At 39.1% G+C, this 16,048-nt stretch overlaps 1 protein-coding gene across 2 annotated transcripts; it reads left to right on the top strand.

The window, feature by feature from the left end:
- The first annotated feature begins 9,984 nt into the window (after positions 1-9,984).
- Cenpw (centromere protein W) lies at positions 9,985-14,579 on the top strand. Of its 2 annotated transcripts, NM_001109747.1 has the most exons (3): positions 10,048-10,227; positions 12,009-12,122; positions 13,362-14,579. In NM_001109747.1, exons 1-3 carry the CDS (start codon positions 10,108-10,110, stop codon positions 13,386-13,388), a joined length of 261 nt encoding a protein of 86 aa, NP_001103217.1. In that variant the 5' UTR covers positions 10,048-10,107; the 3' UTR covers positions 13,389-14,579. The 2 variants fall into 2 exon arrangements, with proteins under 2 accessions (XP_006512877.1, NP_001103217.1); XM_006512814.4 differs by lacking the exon at positions 13,362-14,579 and having other exon boundaries at positions 9,985-10,227; positions 12,049-12,126.
- Positions 14,580-16,048: the final 1,469 nt, after the last annotated feature.

Here is a 16,048-nt window from a genome sequence, read left to right as displayed (position 1 = left end):
ATTCCACCAGAGGTTCTTTTATCCTTGAGAAGAGTTTTTGCTATCCTAGGTTTTTTGTTATTCCAGATGAATTTGCAAATTGCTCCTTCTAATTCGTTGAAGAATTGAGTTGGAATTTTGATGGGGATTGCATTGAATCTGTAGATTGCTTTTGGCAAGATAGCCATTTTTACAATATTGATCCTGCCAATCCATGAGCATGGGAGATCTTTCCATCTTCTGAGATCTTCTTTAATTTCTTTCTTCAGAGACTTGAAGTTTTTATCATACAGATCTTTCACTTCCTTAGTTAGAGTCACGCCGAGATATTTTATATTATTTGTGACTATTGAGAAGGGTGTTGTTTCCCTAATTTCTTTCTCAGCCTGTTTATTCTTTGTGTAGAGAAAGGCCATTGACTTGTTTGAGTTAATTTTATATCCAGCTACTTCACCGAAGCTGTTTATCAGGTTTAGGAGTTCTCTGGTGGAATTTTTAGGGTCACTTATATATACTATCATATCATCTGCAAAAAGTGATATTTTGACTTCCTCCTTTCCAATTTGTATCCCCTTGATCTCCTTTTGTTGTCGAATTGCTCTGGCTAATACTTCAAGTACTATGTTGAAAAGGTAGGGAGAAAGTGGGCAGCCTTGTCTAGTCCCTGATTTTAGTGGGATTGCTTCCAGCTTCTCTCCATTTACTTTGATGTTGGCTACTGGTTTGCTGTAGATTGCTTTTATCATGTTTAGGTATGGGCCTTGAATTCCTGATCTTTCCAGAACTTTTATCATGAATGGGTGTTGGATCTTGTCAAATGCTTTTTCTGCATCCAACGAGATGATCATGTGGTTTTTGTCTTTGAGTTTGTTTATATAGTGGAATACATTGATGGATTTTCGTATATTAAACCATCCCTGCATTCCTGGAATAAAACCTACTTGGTCAGGATGGATGATTGCTTTAATGTGTTCTTGGATTCGGTTAGCGAGAATTTTATTGAGGATTTTTGCATCGATATTCATAAGAGAAATTGGTCTGAAGTTCTCTATCTTTGTTGGATCTTTCTGTGGTTTAGGTATCAGAGTAATAGTGGCTTCATAAAATGAGTTGGGTAGAGTACCTTCTACCCAACTGCTAAACAGGTAGAAGTCTTTAAAGAATTACAGGAAAACACTGCTAAACAGTAGAAGTCCTTAAAGAGGAAACACAAAAATCCCTTAAAGAATTACAGGAAAACACAACCAAACAGGTGATGGAATTGAACAAAATCATCCAAGACCTAAAAAGGGAAGTAGAAACAATAAAGAAAACCCAAAGTGAGACAACACTGGAGATAGAAACCTTAGGAAAGAAATCATGAACCATAGATTCGAGAATCAGCAACAGAATACAAGAAATGGAAGAGACAATCTCAGGTGCAGAAGATTCCATAGAGAACATGGGCACAACAATCAAAGAATATGCAAAGTGCAAAACGATCCTAACTCAAAACATACGGGAAATACAGGACACAATGAGAAGACCAAACCTACGGATAATGGGAGAAGATGAGAATGAAGATTTTCAACTTAAAAGGCCAGGAAATATCTTCAACAAAATTGTAGAAGAAAACTTCTCAAACCTAAAGAAAGAGATGCCCATGAACATACAAGAAGCCTACAGAACTCCAAATAGACTGGACAAGAAAAGAAATTCCTCCCGATACATAGTAATCAGAACAACAAATGAACTAAATAAAGACAGAATATTAAAAGCAGTAAGGGAAGAGGGTCAAGTAACATATAAAGGCAGGCCTTTTAGAATTACATCAGACTTCTCACCAGAGACTATGAAAGCCATAAGATCCTGGACAGATGTTATACTGACCCTAAGAGAACACAAATGCCAGCCCAGGCTACTGTACTTAGCAAAACTCTCAATTACCATAGATGGAGAAACCAAAGTATTCCATGATAAAACCAAATTCACACAATATTTTTCCAAAAATCCAGCCCTTCAAAGGATAATAACTGGAAAACACCAACACAAGGATGGAAACTACACTCTAGAAAAAGCAAGAAAGTAATCCTTCAACAAACCTAAAAGAAGAAGCCACAAGAAAAGAATACCAACTTTAACAAAAATAACAGGAAGCAACATTTACTTTTCTTTAATTGCTCTGAATATCAATGGACTCAATTCCCCAATAAAAAGACATAGAATAATAGACTGGCTACACAAAGAGGACCCAACATTTTGCTGCTTATAGGAAACCCACCTCAGGGAAAAAGACAGACACTAACTCAGAGTGAAAGGCTGGAAAACAATTTTTAAGCAAATGGTCTGAAGAAATAAGCTGGGGTAGCCATTCTAATATAGAATAAAATTGACTTCCAAACCAAAGTTATCAAAAAAGACAAGGAGGGACACTTGATAATCATCAAAGGTAAAATCTACCAATATGAATTCTTAATTCTGAATATCTATGCTCCAAATGCAAGGGCAGCCACATTCATTAAAGAAACTTTAGTAAAGCTCAAAGCACACATGGCACCTCACACAATAATAGTGGGAGACTTCAACACTCCACTCTCACCAATGGACAAATCCTGGAAACAGAAACTAAATAGAGACACATGGACACTAATAGAAGTTATGAAACAAATGGATTTAATAGGTATCTACAGAACATTTTATTCTAAAACAAAAGAATATACCTTCTTCTCAGCACCACATGGTACCTCCTCCAAAATTGACCATATAATTGGTCACAAAACAGGCTTCCACAGATACAAAAATATTGAAATTATCCCATGCATCCTATCTGACTCCACGGACTAAGGTGGATCTTCAACAACAGCATAAATAATAGAAAGCCAACATTCACATGGAAACTGAACAATGCTCTACTCGATGATAACTTGGTCAAGGAAGGAATAAAGAAAGAAATTAAAGACTTTTTAGAGTTTAATGAAAATGAAACCACAACATACCCAAACTTATAGGACATAATGAAGGCAGTCCTAAGAGGAAAACGCATAGCTCCGTGTGCCTCCAAAAAGAAACTAGAGAGAGCATACACTAGCAGTCTGACAACACGCCTAGAAGCTCTAGAACAGAAGGAAGCAAACTCACCCAAGAGGAGTAGGCATCAAGAAATACTGAAACTTAGGGCTGAAATCAACCAAGTGGAAACAAAAAGAAATATTCAAAGAATCAACCAAACCAGGAGCTGGTTCTTTGAGAGAATCAACAATTTATATAAAGCCTTAGCCAGACTAATTAGTGGGCACAGGAAGAGTATCCTAATTAATACAATCAGAGGACATCTAAAACATCATCAGATCCTAATATAAAAGGCCATACTCAACAAAACTAGAAAATCTGAATGAAATGTACAACTTCCTAGACAGATACCAGGTACCAAAGTTAAATCAGGATCAGATTAATGATCTAAACAGTCCCATTTTATCTAAAGGAGTAGAAGCCGTCATCAATAGTCGCCCAACCAAAAAAAAACCCGAGGACCAGATGGGTTTAATGCAGAGCTCTATCACACTTTCAAAGAAGACCTAATTCCAATTCTCTTCAAACTATTCTACAAAATAGAAACAGCAGGTACTCTACACAATTCATTCTATGAAGCCATAATTACCCTGATATCTAAACCACACAAAGATCCAACAAAGGAAGAGTACTTCGGACCAATTTGCTTTATGAATATCAATGAAAAATACTCAATAAAATCCTTGCTAACCGAATCCAAGAATACATCAAAACGATCATTCATCATGACCAAGTAGGCTTCATCCCAGGGATTCAGGGATGGTTTAATATACGGAAATCCATCAACGTAATCCAGTATATAAACAAACTCAAAGAGAAAAACCACATGGTCATCTCATTAGATGCTGAGAAAGCATTTGACAAAATCCAACACACCTTCATGATAAAAGTCTTGGAAAGATCAGGAATTCAAGACCTATAACTAAACATAATAAAAGCAATATACAGTAAACCGGTAGCCAACATCAAACTAAATGGAGAGAAACTCAAAGCAATCCCACTAAAATAAGGGACTAGACAAGGCTGCCCACTTTCTCCCTACCTATTCAATATAGTACTTGAAGTCCTGGCCAGAGCAATTAGACAACAAAAGGAGATCAAAGAAATTCAAATTGTAAAGGAAGAAGTCAAAATATTACTATTTGCAGATGATATGATAGTATATATAAGTGACCCCAAAAATTCCACCAGAGAACTCCTAAACTTGATAAACAACTTCAGTGCAGTAGCTGGATATATAGTTAACTCAAACAAATCATTTGCTTTTCTCTACACACAGGATTATCAGGCTGAGAAAGAAATTAGGAAAACAACACCCTTCACAATAGTCAAAAATAATATAAAATAACTTGGTGTGACTCTAACTAAGGAAGTGAAAGATCTGTATGATAAGAACTTCGTCTTGAGTCTTCCACTAGCAGCCTTTGGATGAAGACATAGAACTCTCAGCTCCTCCTACGCCATGCCTGCCTGGATACTGCCATGCTCCCACCTTGATGATAATGGACTGAACCTCTGAAGCTGTAAGCCAGCCCCAATTAAATGTTGTTTTTTATAAGACTTGCCTTGGTCATGGTGTCTGTTCACAGCAGTAAAACCCTAACTAAGACAGAAATTGGTACTGGGAGTGGGGTATTGCTGTGATAGGCCTGACCATGCTTTTATTTGAAAGAATGTGGATTTTGGGACTTTGGATTTGGAAAGCAGTGGAATGCTTTAAATGGGGCTTAATGGGTCATCCTAGTAGGAATATGGAAGTCTTTGTTGCTGGGAGTAATTTGAACTGTGTTGACCTGGCCCAAGAGATTTCAAAGGAGAAAAATTTCAGAATGTGGCATAAAGACTGTTTTTGTGGTATTTTGGTGAAGAATGTGGCTACTTTTTGTCCTTGCCTGAAAAGTCTGCCTGAGACTAAGGTGAAGAGACTCAGATTAATTGCATTGACAATGGAAGTTTCAAAAAAGCCCAGCAGAGACTTTGTTCTCTGGTTAAGTCTTGTGAAGAGAAGTTTGAACAAGCATAGCAAGCTTAGAAAGGAAAAATATAAAATATATGGTTCGAGTATTAAAGGAGTACCAGGAAGTGAAATGGAGCAAAATCTTGTGTTCTAGGAGATAACAGATTAAGGGAGAGGGACCTTGGGGCAAGATTCTACCCCGCTTAATTAGATCCAGGCATGGTGGTACACACCTTTAATCCCATGAGACAGGCATGCTGATCTCTGCATTCAAGGTCAATCTACAGAGCAAGAACCAGGATAGCCAAGCTTAGGCAGTGAAGGATTTAGAAAACATAAAGCTAGTGATAATGTAATAGGACAAGAAAATCATGTTCTAGTTCCTGTAAGCAGCAGAACTCAGCAGCTTCAGCCATGTGGCTCTGGCTCTAGAGTTAAGAATGGAAGGAACTACTGGGAAAATTGATGCTGGTTAGCTGGAGCTAAGGAATTAGCAGTGATTAAGAAGAGACCAGCATCACTGAGGTGAAATCTTCTGGAAATTGTTTTCTGGGAGCACAAAGAAGCTGTGTTCCAGAGATACCCAAGGTTGTACCTCATGCTGCAGCTGGACTTGGTAATGTATAAGAGTCACTCAGGTGGTACGGCTTGTGAAGGAATGAAGGGAACATGGAGAGAAACTGAGGCTTAGCACTGTGAGAGGCCAGGCAAAGGATTTGAGGCTTGGCACCCTGAAGAGAGCCTACGAGAGGCTATTGGTGAAGCCTAGTTGGAGTGGAACACCCCAGTGTATTGGAGATGTCAGTACCATGGGATGATCACCAAGAACAGCAGCCGTAGTGGAGTGGATCAACCTGAGCATAGAGTGCTACAGAGGATAGAGATGGGAAAGTGATGCCAACCCTTAGGAGGAATCCAAAAGATCAAGTGGAATCCCAGACACTGAAAGGAGAAGCTGTAACACTGAAATTGCCTTGGAGACTCAAAGATGTTAAAGATGCCAGAGCCATGGGATACATGCTAAGGAAAGCTGCTAACAGGGAGTGGAACCAGCCCAGGAGAAAGCAGTTTGTTGCAGTCAACAAAGATGAAAAAGGAGTGGAGATATGAAGACTGCTTTACCATCAGCCATGGAGATGCAGAGTTTGGAGTTTGCCCAGCTGGTTTCCTGCCTTGCTTTGGGGATTACAGTTAATTAAGTTGAATGAATCTCAGAAGAAACCTTGAACTTTTGACTTTTAACATTGTTGTGACTGCTATAGACTATGAGGACTTTGAAAGTTGGACTAAATGCATTTTGCATTATGCTATGTTGAAGTATGGCCCCCATAGACTCATGTTTTTGAACAAGTCTATGGGGACCAGGGAGTGGATTGTGATGGTTTGTATATCCTTGGACCAGGGAGTGGCACCATCTGAAGGTGTGGCCTTGTTGAAATAGGTGTGACCTGGTTGGAATGGGTGTGTCATTGTGGGTGTGGGTATAAGATCCTCACCCTAGTTGCCTGGAAGTCAGTCTTCCACTAGCAGCCTTTGGATGAAGACATAGAACTCTCAGCTCCTCCTGTGCCATGCCTGCCTGGATACTGCCATGCTCCCACCTTGATGATAATGGACTGAACCTCTGAACCTGTAAGTCAGCCCCAATTAAATGTTGTTTTTTACAAGAAAAAAAAAAAGAACTTCAAGTCTCTGAAGAAAGAAATTGAAGAAGACTCAGAAGATGGAAAGATCTCCCACTCTCATAGATTGGCAGGATTAATATAGTAAAAATGGCTATATCAATGCAATCCCCATCAAAATTCCAACTCAATTCTTTACTGAGTTAGAAAGGGCAATTTGCAAATTCATCTGGAGTAATAAAAACCTAGGATAGCAAAAAACTATTCTCAACAATAGAAGAACCTCTGTTGGAAACACCATGCTTGACCTTAAGCTATAGTACAAAGCAATTGTGATAAAAACTGCATAGTACTGATACATCAAGAGACAGGTAGATCAATGGAATAGAATTGAAGACCCAGAAATGAACCCACAATGTCACTTGATCTTTGACAAGGTAGCTAAATCCATCCAGTGGAAAATGACAGCATTTTCAACAAATGGTGCTGGCACAACTGGTGGTTATCATGTAGAAGAATGTGAATTGATCCAATTCTTATCTCCTCGTACAAATTTCAAGTCTAAGTGGATCAAAGAACTCCACATAAAACCAGAGACACTGGAATTTATAGAGGAGAAAGTGGGAAAATGCCTCAAAGGTATGGGCACTGAGGAAACATTCCTAAACAGAATACCAATGGCTTGTGCTGTAAGACCAAGAATTGACAAATGGGACCTCATGAAATTGCAAAGTTTCTGAAAGGCAAAAAAGACACCGTCAATAAGACAAAAAGGCCACCAACAGATTGGGAAAGGATTTTTACCTATCCTAAATCTGACAGGGGACTAATATCCAATATATACAAAGAGCTCAAGAAGCTGGACTCCAGAAATTCAAATTACCCAATTAAAAAATGGGGTACAGAGCTAAACAAAGAATTTTCAAGTGAGGAAAACCAAAGGGTTGAGAAGCACATGAAATAGAATGTTCAACATTTTTAACCATCAGGGAAATGCAAATCAAAACAACCTTGATATTCCACCTCACTCCAGTCAGAATGTCTAAGATCAAAAGTTCAGGTGACAGCAGATGCTGGCAAGGATGTGGAGAAAGAGGAACACTCCTCCATTGTTGGTGGGATTGCAAGCTTGTACAACCACTCTGGAAATCAGTCTGGCAGTTCCTCAAAAAATTGGACATAGTACTACCAGAGGATCCAGCAGTACCTCTCCTGGGCATATACCCAGAAGATGTTCCAACTTGTAATAAGGACACATGCTCCACTATGTTCATAGCAGCCTTATTTATAATAGCCAGAAGCTGGAAAGAGCCCAGATGTCCCTCAACAGAGCAATGGGTACAGAAAATGTGGTACATTTTCACAATGGAGTACTACTCAGCTATTAAAAACAATGAAATTATGAAATTCTTGGGCAAATGGATGTATTTGGAGGATGTCATCCTGAGTGAGGTAACCCAATCACAAAAGAAGTCACTTGATATGCACTCACTGATAAGTGGATATTAGCCCAGAAACTTAGAATACCCAAGATGCAATCTGCAAAATACAAGAAAATCAAGAAGGAAGACCAACGTGTGGATACTTAATACCTCCTTAGAATAGGGAACAAAATACCCATGGAAGGAGTTACAGAGACAAAATTTGGAGCTAAGACGAAACGATGGACCATCCAGAGACTACCCCACCTGGGGATCCATCCCATAATCAGCCACTAAACCCAGACACCATTGCATATGCCTGCAAGATTTTGCTGACATGACCCTGATATAGCTGTCTCCTGTGAGGCTGTGCCAGTGCCTGGCAATTACAGAAGTGGATGCTCACAGTCATCTATAAGATGGGACACAGGACCCCCAATGGAGGAGCTAGAGAATGCACCCAAGGACCTGAAGGGGTCTGCAACGTTATAGGTGGAACAACAATATGAACGAATAAGTATCCCCAGAGCTCGTGTCTCTAGCTGCATATGTAGCAGAAGATGGCCTAGTTGGCCATCACTGGAAAGAGAGGCCCCTTGGTCTTGCAAACTTTATATGCCCCAGTACAGGGGAATGCCAGGGCCAAGAAGTGGAAATGGGTGAGTAGGGAAGCAGGGCAGAGGGAAGGTATAGGGAACTTTAGGGATAGCATTTGAAATGTAAATAAAGAAAATATCTAATAAAAAAAGGCAAAAAAAAAAAAAAAGAGAACATTTTTGATAGAATGAATGTCCTAGGAATCTGACAGAAGAAGTCAAGAAAGACCTAAAATGATGTGTTCATGGGGAAAATGACTGTGGTTTTGACCTGGAGATTTAAATGCAAGCGCCAGCAACATTTATGTCTTTCCTGTCTGATGAGCCTCTGAAACTTTGAAGAATTATAAACTTCTTGATAAAATCTTTTAATAGGATCAATTTCTTCCATATCTCTTAATACCATTTAATTGGCACACAGGTATTTAGCTGGGGATGCAGTGTACACACAAGAACAGACATTGCATTTTGTAGGCTTATTTTTTTTGACACCACAGTATTTTAAAGACAATATCTGAATTGGCTTGCAGTAGCCTCATTACTATATGAATGAAAATAAATATAAGATTATATGGCAAAAAAGAATATATAATATTGCTTCTGCTTTTGTGATTTTTATTGAATGCTTAGGTGCTCAAATGTGTGCTTCTGCCTCTAAATGCTTTCTTGTGGTTTTTCCTTGGCTCTTTTTCTTCTGTTTTTTTTCCCTCTTGTGATTGTTTTTGCTTTGTTATTTTATTTTATTACTATTTGTTAGATCCCGTTTTGTTTTCTGAGGAGAGACTGAAAGGGTATTGATGTGAATAGGAACAGAAATTCGGAGCATTTTGGAGCTGGTAGGAGAGGGGAAATTGCAATCAGAATACAGCTTATGAAAAAGAAATCTATTTTCAATAAAAGAAAAAGAAAGTATATTTGAAAGCTATAGGGAAATTAAGGGAGGGAACAATGAAGGGAGAGCATTTGTGAGGAAAATCTGGTGTAAGAAAAAAAGAATCTCATGCAAAGCCAAATGCAATAATATAAAAATATACATTGCTTATTGGTAATATCAAAAAATCGGGCCTAAGTTCCTAATAAAACACAAACTTCTTTCATTTACTTTCTTATTCATTAGAATCCAGTTGCTATATGGATAGCTTGGTGAGCACAGAAGGGTTTTACTGGGCTTATTGACTATTTTCACAATTTCTCATCCTTTGTATGGAACCAAGAGTCGAACTACAGCACCATAGAAAACTACAGACAAAAACAGCAAAGCAAGCCTTAGAGACCTTGAAGCAGTGGGTTCGCAGGACACACCCTTTTCCTGAGGAGTCCATCCTCCAGCCTGCGCTTCCGGTGCTGCGGTGGGTGTGGTTTTCAGTGACGTCACAGCCGTGCGCCGTCCGGCGGCCAATTCAAATCGACCACTCGGCGGTGTGGGGAGGCAAGTGGCGTGTCAGTCTGTGGTGAGCGGCCCTGACGTGCGACGGGCCGCGAGGATGGCGCCCTCCACCACAGTCACTAGGCGGGTAAAGCGCAAGGCGCCCCGCGCCTTCCTCAAGCGCACCTTAAAGCAGAAGAAGCCTCACCTAGGTCTGGGGAGGTGCTGCGACCTCCTGGTAAGTCCTGCTCTCTCCGCCTTCAGGCCCGCCGGCCACGACCGGCCGCGGAGCGCCCTGCCCCGGGGGACCGCGGAAGGAGGACGCGGAGCCCGTTCAAAACTCCCGCGGGAAGGCCCCGCACCCCCCCTTATTGCTTCCAGGGCCAGCCGTTAAGGAGACTGCCTGGCTCTGGGATTAGTTTAATTGATCCGGGTATGGAAGGTAAACCGGCTAGAAACAGATTTGGGCCCCTGCCTGCCTCCCCAGCTCCTGTATGTTCTTACCGAACCCATTTCTCTATGGCCGCTGCACTAGGTCCCCTACTAAAGTGATCGTGTAGATGTGGCGTCAAGTCTTTAAAACTTTCAAGACTCGTTTTTCAGACTCGTGTTTACCTGAAATATAGTGCTTTCCACTAATTAATTGGCCCAAAAATAAATAACAATGTTACAGCCTGAAAGTAAAATCAGTTTGTTTTCTGCCCTTTTTTTTGGGGGGGGGGGTGTTGTTTTGTTTTACTTTGGTTTCGTTTTGTTTTTTTTTCAAGACAGGGTTTGTCTGTGTAGCCCTGGTTACCCTGGAACTTGATGTGTAGACAAGGCTGGCTTCGAACTCAAAGATCGGCCTACCTCTGCCACCACCACTAACACTCTCAGTATGTTGATTTTCAAGGCAGAGTTTCTCTGTACCTGCCCGGGGAAGTCCTGGAATTCAGTTTGTAGACTAGGCTGGAACTCACAGAGACACCCCGGCCCCCAACCTTCATCCCTGCCTTTGCCTCCCAAGTGCCTGACAAGGGATGCAGAGCTCTTAACCACTGAGCCATCTCCAGATACTGGTTTTCTTGACTACTACAAAATTATCTACATTCTCTCTCTCTCTCTCTCTCTCTCTCTCTCTCTCTCTCTCTCTCTCTCTCTCTCTCTCTCTCTCCATTGCTGTTTTTTTCCACATCCCTGACTCCTTAGTGGTTGAGATAGCGTAAGTGAGCTGGGATTTCCGTGGAATACACTTTTGATAGTTTCTTCTGTTTTCCCTGGAGTCTAACAGAGAACAAAACCCACCTGATGAGGAATATCCAGGAGCTCACTAGCTGATTCAAGGGATTGTCAGGCCTTTCTCAAGTAGCTTAGTTTCCATTTTCTGTCCTGAAGTGACCCGTGGCTGTATGGACTCCGGTGGAGTGCTCTAGGTGTCAAGCAGAGTTGAAGCCCAACACTTTGTAGTGGTAGCATAGGGAAGGTCCAGTTGTTCGGCCAGTTGTTGTTCCCAGGTGCTGGTTTCCTGTTCTGTCACTCTTGTTAAACAGCTCCTGTTTAGGCTGTTGCTCATTGACATTTCTTTGCTTACAGTGTTCTGCTCTCCATTAACTTCATAATTATACCTGATAAAGCACTCCATGCCATTCATAAAGTTTGTACTATTTAAAGCAGCACGTTTTTCTGCATGACTACCATACCAGTTAGTTGTTGAGGCGTTAATATTCTTCCCAGTGTTTCAAATTCTGATGTGATCTCCCAGTGTAGTGTGCAGCCTTATGGGATGATTGTTCATTCGTCTGGGAACTGGGATCAGAAGCCGTTGTCTTCTTTATTTAAGCACAAAGCCCTGAAGCTTCTGAGTCATCCTTGTTTGGAATACTTGGTAACTGATATAAATAAAGAAAACATGTGCGCGATACCTGCGAATAGTGCCCTCACAAACCTGGAAGAAGCTGTGGGTTAGAAAGTTGTGAGTAATAAATTTATGTTAACAAGGTTTTTATATTATATAACCCTACTTGTGCTTTGCTTTTAAAGATCCATTTGAATTGCCTACTTTTTATTCAGCGATTGGCAGAAGAGTCCAGGACAAATGCTTGTGAAAGTAAATCTAGAGTTATCAAAAAGGATCATGTACTGGCTGCAGGAAAGGTAAAATATAAATTTTCTTAGTAACAAGAGTTAACTTTAAAAATACTGTTATGGCCATCATCTTTGTCTGATTCAAATACTTTTTATTTCAAAATACCTGTAGGCTAGCATAGTGCTAGAAGAGTTAGGATAGACTGTGAGATGTGCCAGCAAGGAAGGCTGTTGAACTTTGTTAAAATACACAGCATACTTAGCATTTTGTAAACTTGTTTAAGCACGTGATACTTTCTTATATAGTACCCATAGTACTATCTCTTTGCTGGCCCTGCCTTACTTGGGGAAGCCAAGGCATTGGACATGCCCTGGCAATTTTTATGAGACTTCTGAATACTCTTCAGTGAGAAACACGACAACTATTATATTCCAATTAAGGACTTTTCTGAAAGCAATGCAATGATTAAGAGCATGAAGAGTATATGAAAGTGTTTTCAATTTACACCCCTGGTTTTTTTTCTAAATATATAACATACTTAGCATTTTCAAAATTTTTTATTACCATTATTATTTGCCTGCATGCATGTGTGCGTGTGTTTGTGTGTGTGTGCACTTGTCAAGGCATACCTGTAGAGGTCAGGGCAACTTTTGGCAGTTGGTCTTCTCCACAATGTGGGATGAGACACAGGTCATCAGCCTTAGCAGACCCAACCCACGGAACCTGAGGTCTATTTTTCTTTTTAAACTGTAATAGCCAGTTTCTTTTACATTTTTATTTTTATTTGTATAGTTTTGAAGCTAACTTAGGGCCTCATCCTTCCAGAATTTTTACAATTTAATATTTCTCTTTGTTTTATTTCCGTAACATTTTATGTTTTGAAAATTGTATATGAAGCAAGTTATTCAATGTAAGATGACCAGCTGTTAAAATTCAAGTTTAATTGTGAGATGTTTTATATTGTGATGGATTTATACTGTTTGATACTACTTTATAGTTGTTTTGAGTTTGAGAACTGTTTTTTTTTAATACTTTAGATCATTAATTTGTTGGGGGGGGACGGGGGGATGACATGACATGATACCCAAAACCTGTTTTGAAATCAACCAGTTTGATACTTCGGATTATAATTGGCAAAGTTTGTGAATGAAAGTGAGTATAAAACCAGTTTGGGTAATCTAGAGATGTTTCCATTTATTGAGAGAGGTAGACTGTGCTAGAGAAATGTAGAACATTTACCTTGCAGATCAGTGATTCTGACTTGTTTTTCATAGCTATAATATATATCTTCATTTCCTCCCTTACAGGTAATTCTGAAGAAGAGCAGAGGTTAGGTGTCAGCATGTGCTTAAGCATTATATGATATGTTAATTTAAAACACTTTTATGTATCAGTTTATATTGTGGTTTATTAAAACATTGAGGAATTATGCTTTATTCATTAATGGCTTCTGAGTTTCTTTTGTGTTACTGTGTTGTTCCTTAGTGTGTCAAAAATGAAATCATGCTGTATTGAATAGCTTGAAGAGATGTGTACTCCTTTGACTAAAGCTTATGTCTTTGAATTTAGCCAGAATTATGCTGTGAATTTAACTTCTAAGAAAGCAACATACAGTAAAATCTGGGTACATTTTAAAGATGTTAATTTTGGATGAATTCACAAAACACTATTTTTTTGTTACACTAGTAGTAATAGTAAAATTTCTCAATTAGAAGATTGTAAGCATCAGCTAAAGTTTTTACAAACTTGTTTCCATCTATAAACCACAAACAAGAAGATGTAAATCAAACTGATATACTTTCTTCAGTCATGAGATTTAGTAGATAAGGCATTTTCCCATGTCAATCTTTTGGAAGCTTACTATATAATATTTAGTTTTCACTTTTGTTCTGAGATAATTCAGATAGTATATGAAATTACAAAGCTAATATAAACATACATTCTACATTAAACACCCAGTTTCCTCAATGCTTATATAGAATATATAGTGTAATATATCAAAAGCAAGACTTTGGTAATTGAAACAGTATATGTGTAGCTCCATGCTATTTTATCATGTGTACTGATTATGCAATTATAGAACTACCTCAGTACCACAGAGGTCTTGTTGATTTATACTCATCCAGCTACCATGTCCTCTGCTAGTCTACTACCCTAACCAACTTTTCTCCAGCTCTATAGTTTTGAGAATGGAAGCATGTCAGAAATAAGCATTGGAGATGTTTTTCACTCAGTGTAATACTCTTGTGATCTGTCCCAGTCATTGCATCTCTTCACTGCTGAGTGTGGATACACCATATTTTGTATAGTTGGTTTGCCTATTGAAGAGCATTTTGATTTGTCAAATTTGGGGATTGCTATAAATAAAATTTCTATGAATGATTGTAAACAGTTTTTTAAAATCTGTGTAAGTTTTCACTTTTTTTTCTAGGAAAAATGCCTAGAAGTTTGCTTGATAGGTCAAATGGCAAATCTATGTTTAACTTTAAAAAAATAAAGAAATAAAAACTACATAGCTAAAGCAAGATAGAGTGATTGTACTACATTTTTACCAACAGTATATGGAAGTAATTTTATTCACATTCTAGTAAATAGAGTTTTTTGTTATTTTAATTTTTCTGACAGGATTATGTAGATTTGCACACATTGCACAGTGGCTTTTGTCTATGCTGGGGCTCCTATTACAAAATGACATTCACCAGGGAGCTTATAAGCAAGTTTATTTATGTCAGATCTGGTGGTTAAAAGACCAGAGATCAGAGTACTCAGAGATTTAGGAAATACAAATTATATGGGAGAAAGATTGCAGTAATTTTGAAGGACTTAAGATGTAATCTACAGATAAATAGTTTAAAAATTAAAAATAAGGGACAGTCAGGCGTGGTGGCACACGCCTTTAATCACAGCATTTGGGAGGCAGAGGGCAGGTGAATTTCTGAGTTCGAGGCCAGCCTGGTATACAAAGTGATTCCCAGGACAGCCAGGGCTATACAGAGAAACCCTGTCTCGAAAAACAAAACAAAACAAAACAAAACAAGGAACAACCACAGTCTAATAGCATATATTACAGTTTTTCTTTAAAAGTAAATTTCCATGGTAGCTGAAATGACTCAGCAGATAAAGACAGGTATGAGACATCAATGCCAGCCTTCTGCCTTGAGTTTGGTACCCAGAAGCCATGTTACAATAGGAGAGAACTAATTCCCCAGTTGTTCTCTGACCTTGTGGTGGTTTGTATATCCTTGGACCAGGGAGTGGCACCATCTGAAGGTGTGGCCTTGTTGGAATAGGTGTGACCTGGTTGGAATGGGTGTGTCACTGTGTGTGGGTATAAGATCCTCACCCTAGTTGCCTGGAAGTCAGTCTTCCACTAGCAGCCTTTGGATGAAGACATAGAACTCTCAGCTCCTCCTGTGCCATGCCTGCCTGGATACTGCCATGCTCCCACCTTGATGATAATGGACTGAACCTCTGAACCTGTAAGCCAGCCCCAATTAAATGTTGTTTTTTATAAGACTTGCCTTAGTCATGGTATCTGTTCACAGCAGTAAAACCCTAAGACAGACCTCCACTTGCATTATTTAAAAATCATAAAAGTAAGTGAGGTGATTGGTTTTATGTAGCTATTCACATACAGGAAGAAAAGCCAAGAATACAGAACCAAGTTATGCCAAGTCTTTAAGACAAATATTTTAAACATCTGGCTCCTGTGGAAGAGTAAAAACTGGGAAAAACAATGTCTTTAAAATGATAGTCACCAACCAGATGGAGTCTAAAGTAGGAAAAGTTCAAAAAATGCCGCTTGAGAGTTAAAATCCCTTTTACATTTTTGCTAGAAAAATTTCAAGTAAATCTTAATTCTCAGAACTTGGAGATAGATTCTGGTCAAGGTTCCTTTTAAAGATGACATTACTACCCATGCCAGATCACTAAGTCAGCAGGGAGTTTATAAAAAAAAAAAAAAAAAAATCAGACTTGACTTGAAAGGAGGCAG

This window comes from Mus musculus, chromosome 10, assembly GCF_000001635.26.
Source record: "Mus musculus strain C57BL/6J chromosome 10, GRCm38.p6 C57BL/6J".
NCBI lineage: Eukaryota > Metazoa > Chordata > Mammalia > Rodentia > Muridae > Mus > Mus musculus.
This window is presented reverse-complemented; position numbering and strand designations above follow the sequence as displayed.

Coding starts and splice junctions, on each gene's coding strand:
- Cenpw (NM_001109747.1), top strand. CDS start 10,108: ATGGCGCCCTCCACCACAGTCACTAGGCGGGTAAAGCGCAAGGCGCCC. Junction 10,228..12,008: donor GGAGGTGCTGCGACCTCCTG/GTAAGTCCTGCT, acceptor TTGCTTTTAAAG/ATCCATTTGAATTGCCTACT. Junction 12,123..13,361: donor ATGTACTGGCTGCAGGAAAG/GTAAAATATAAA, acceptor CCTCCCTTACAG/GTAATTCTGAAGAAGAGCAG.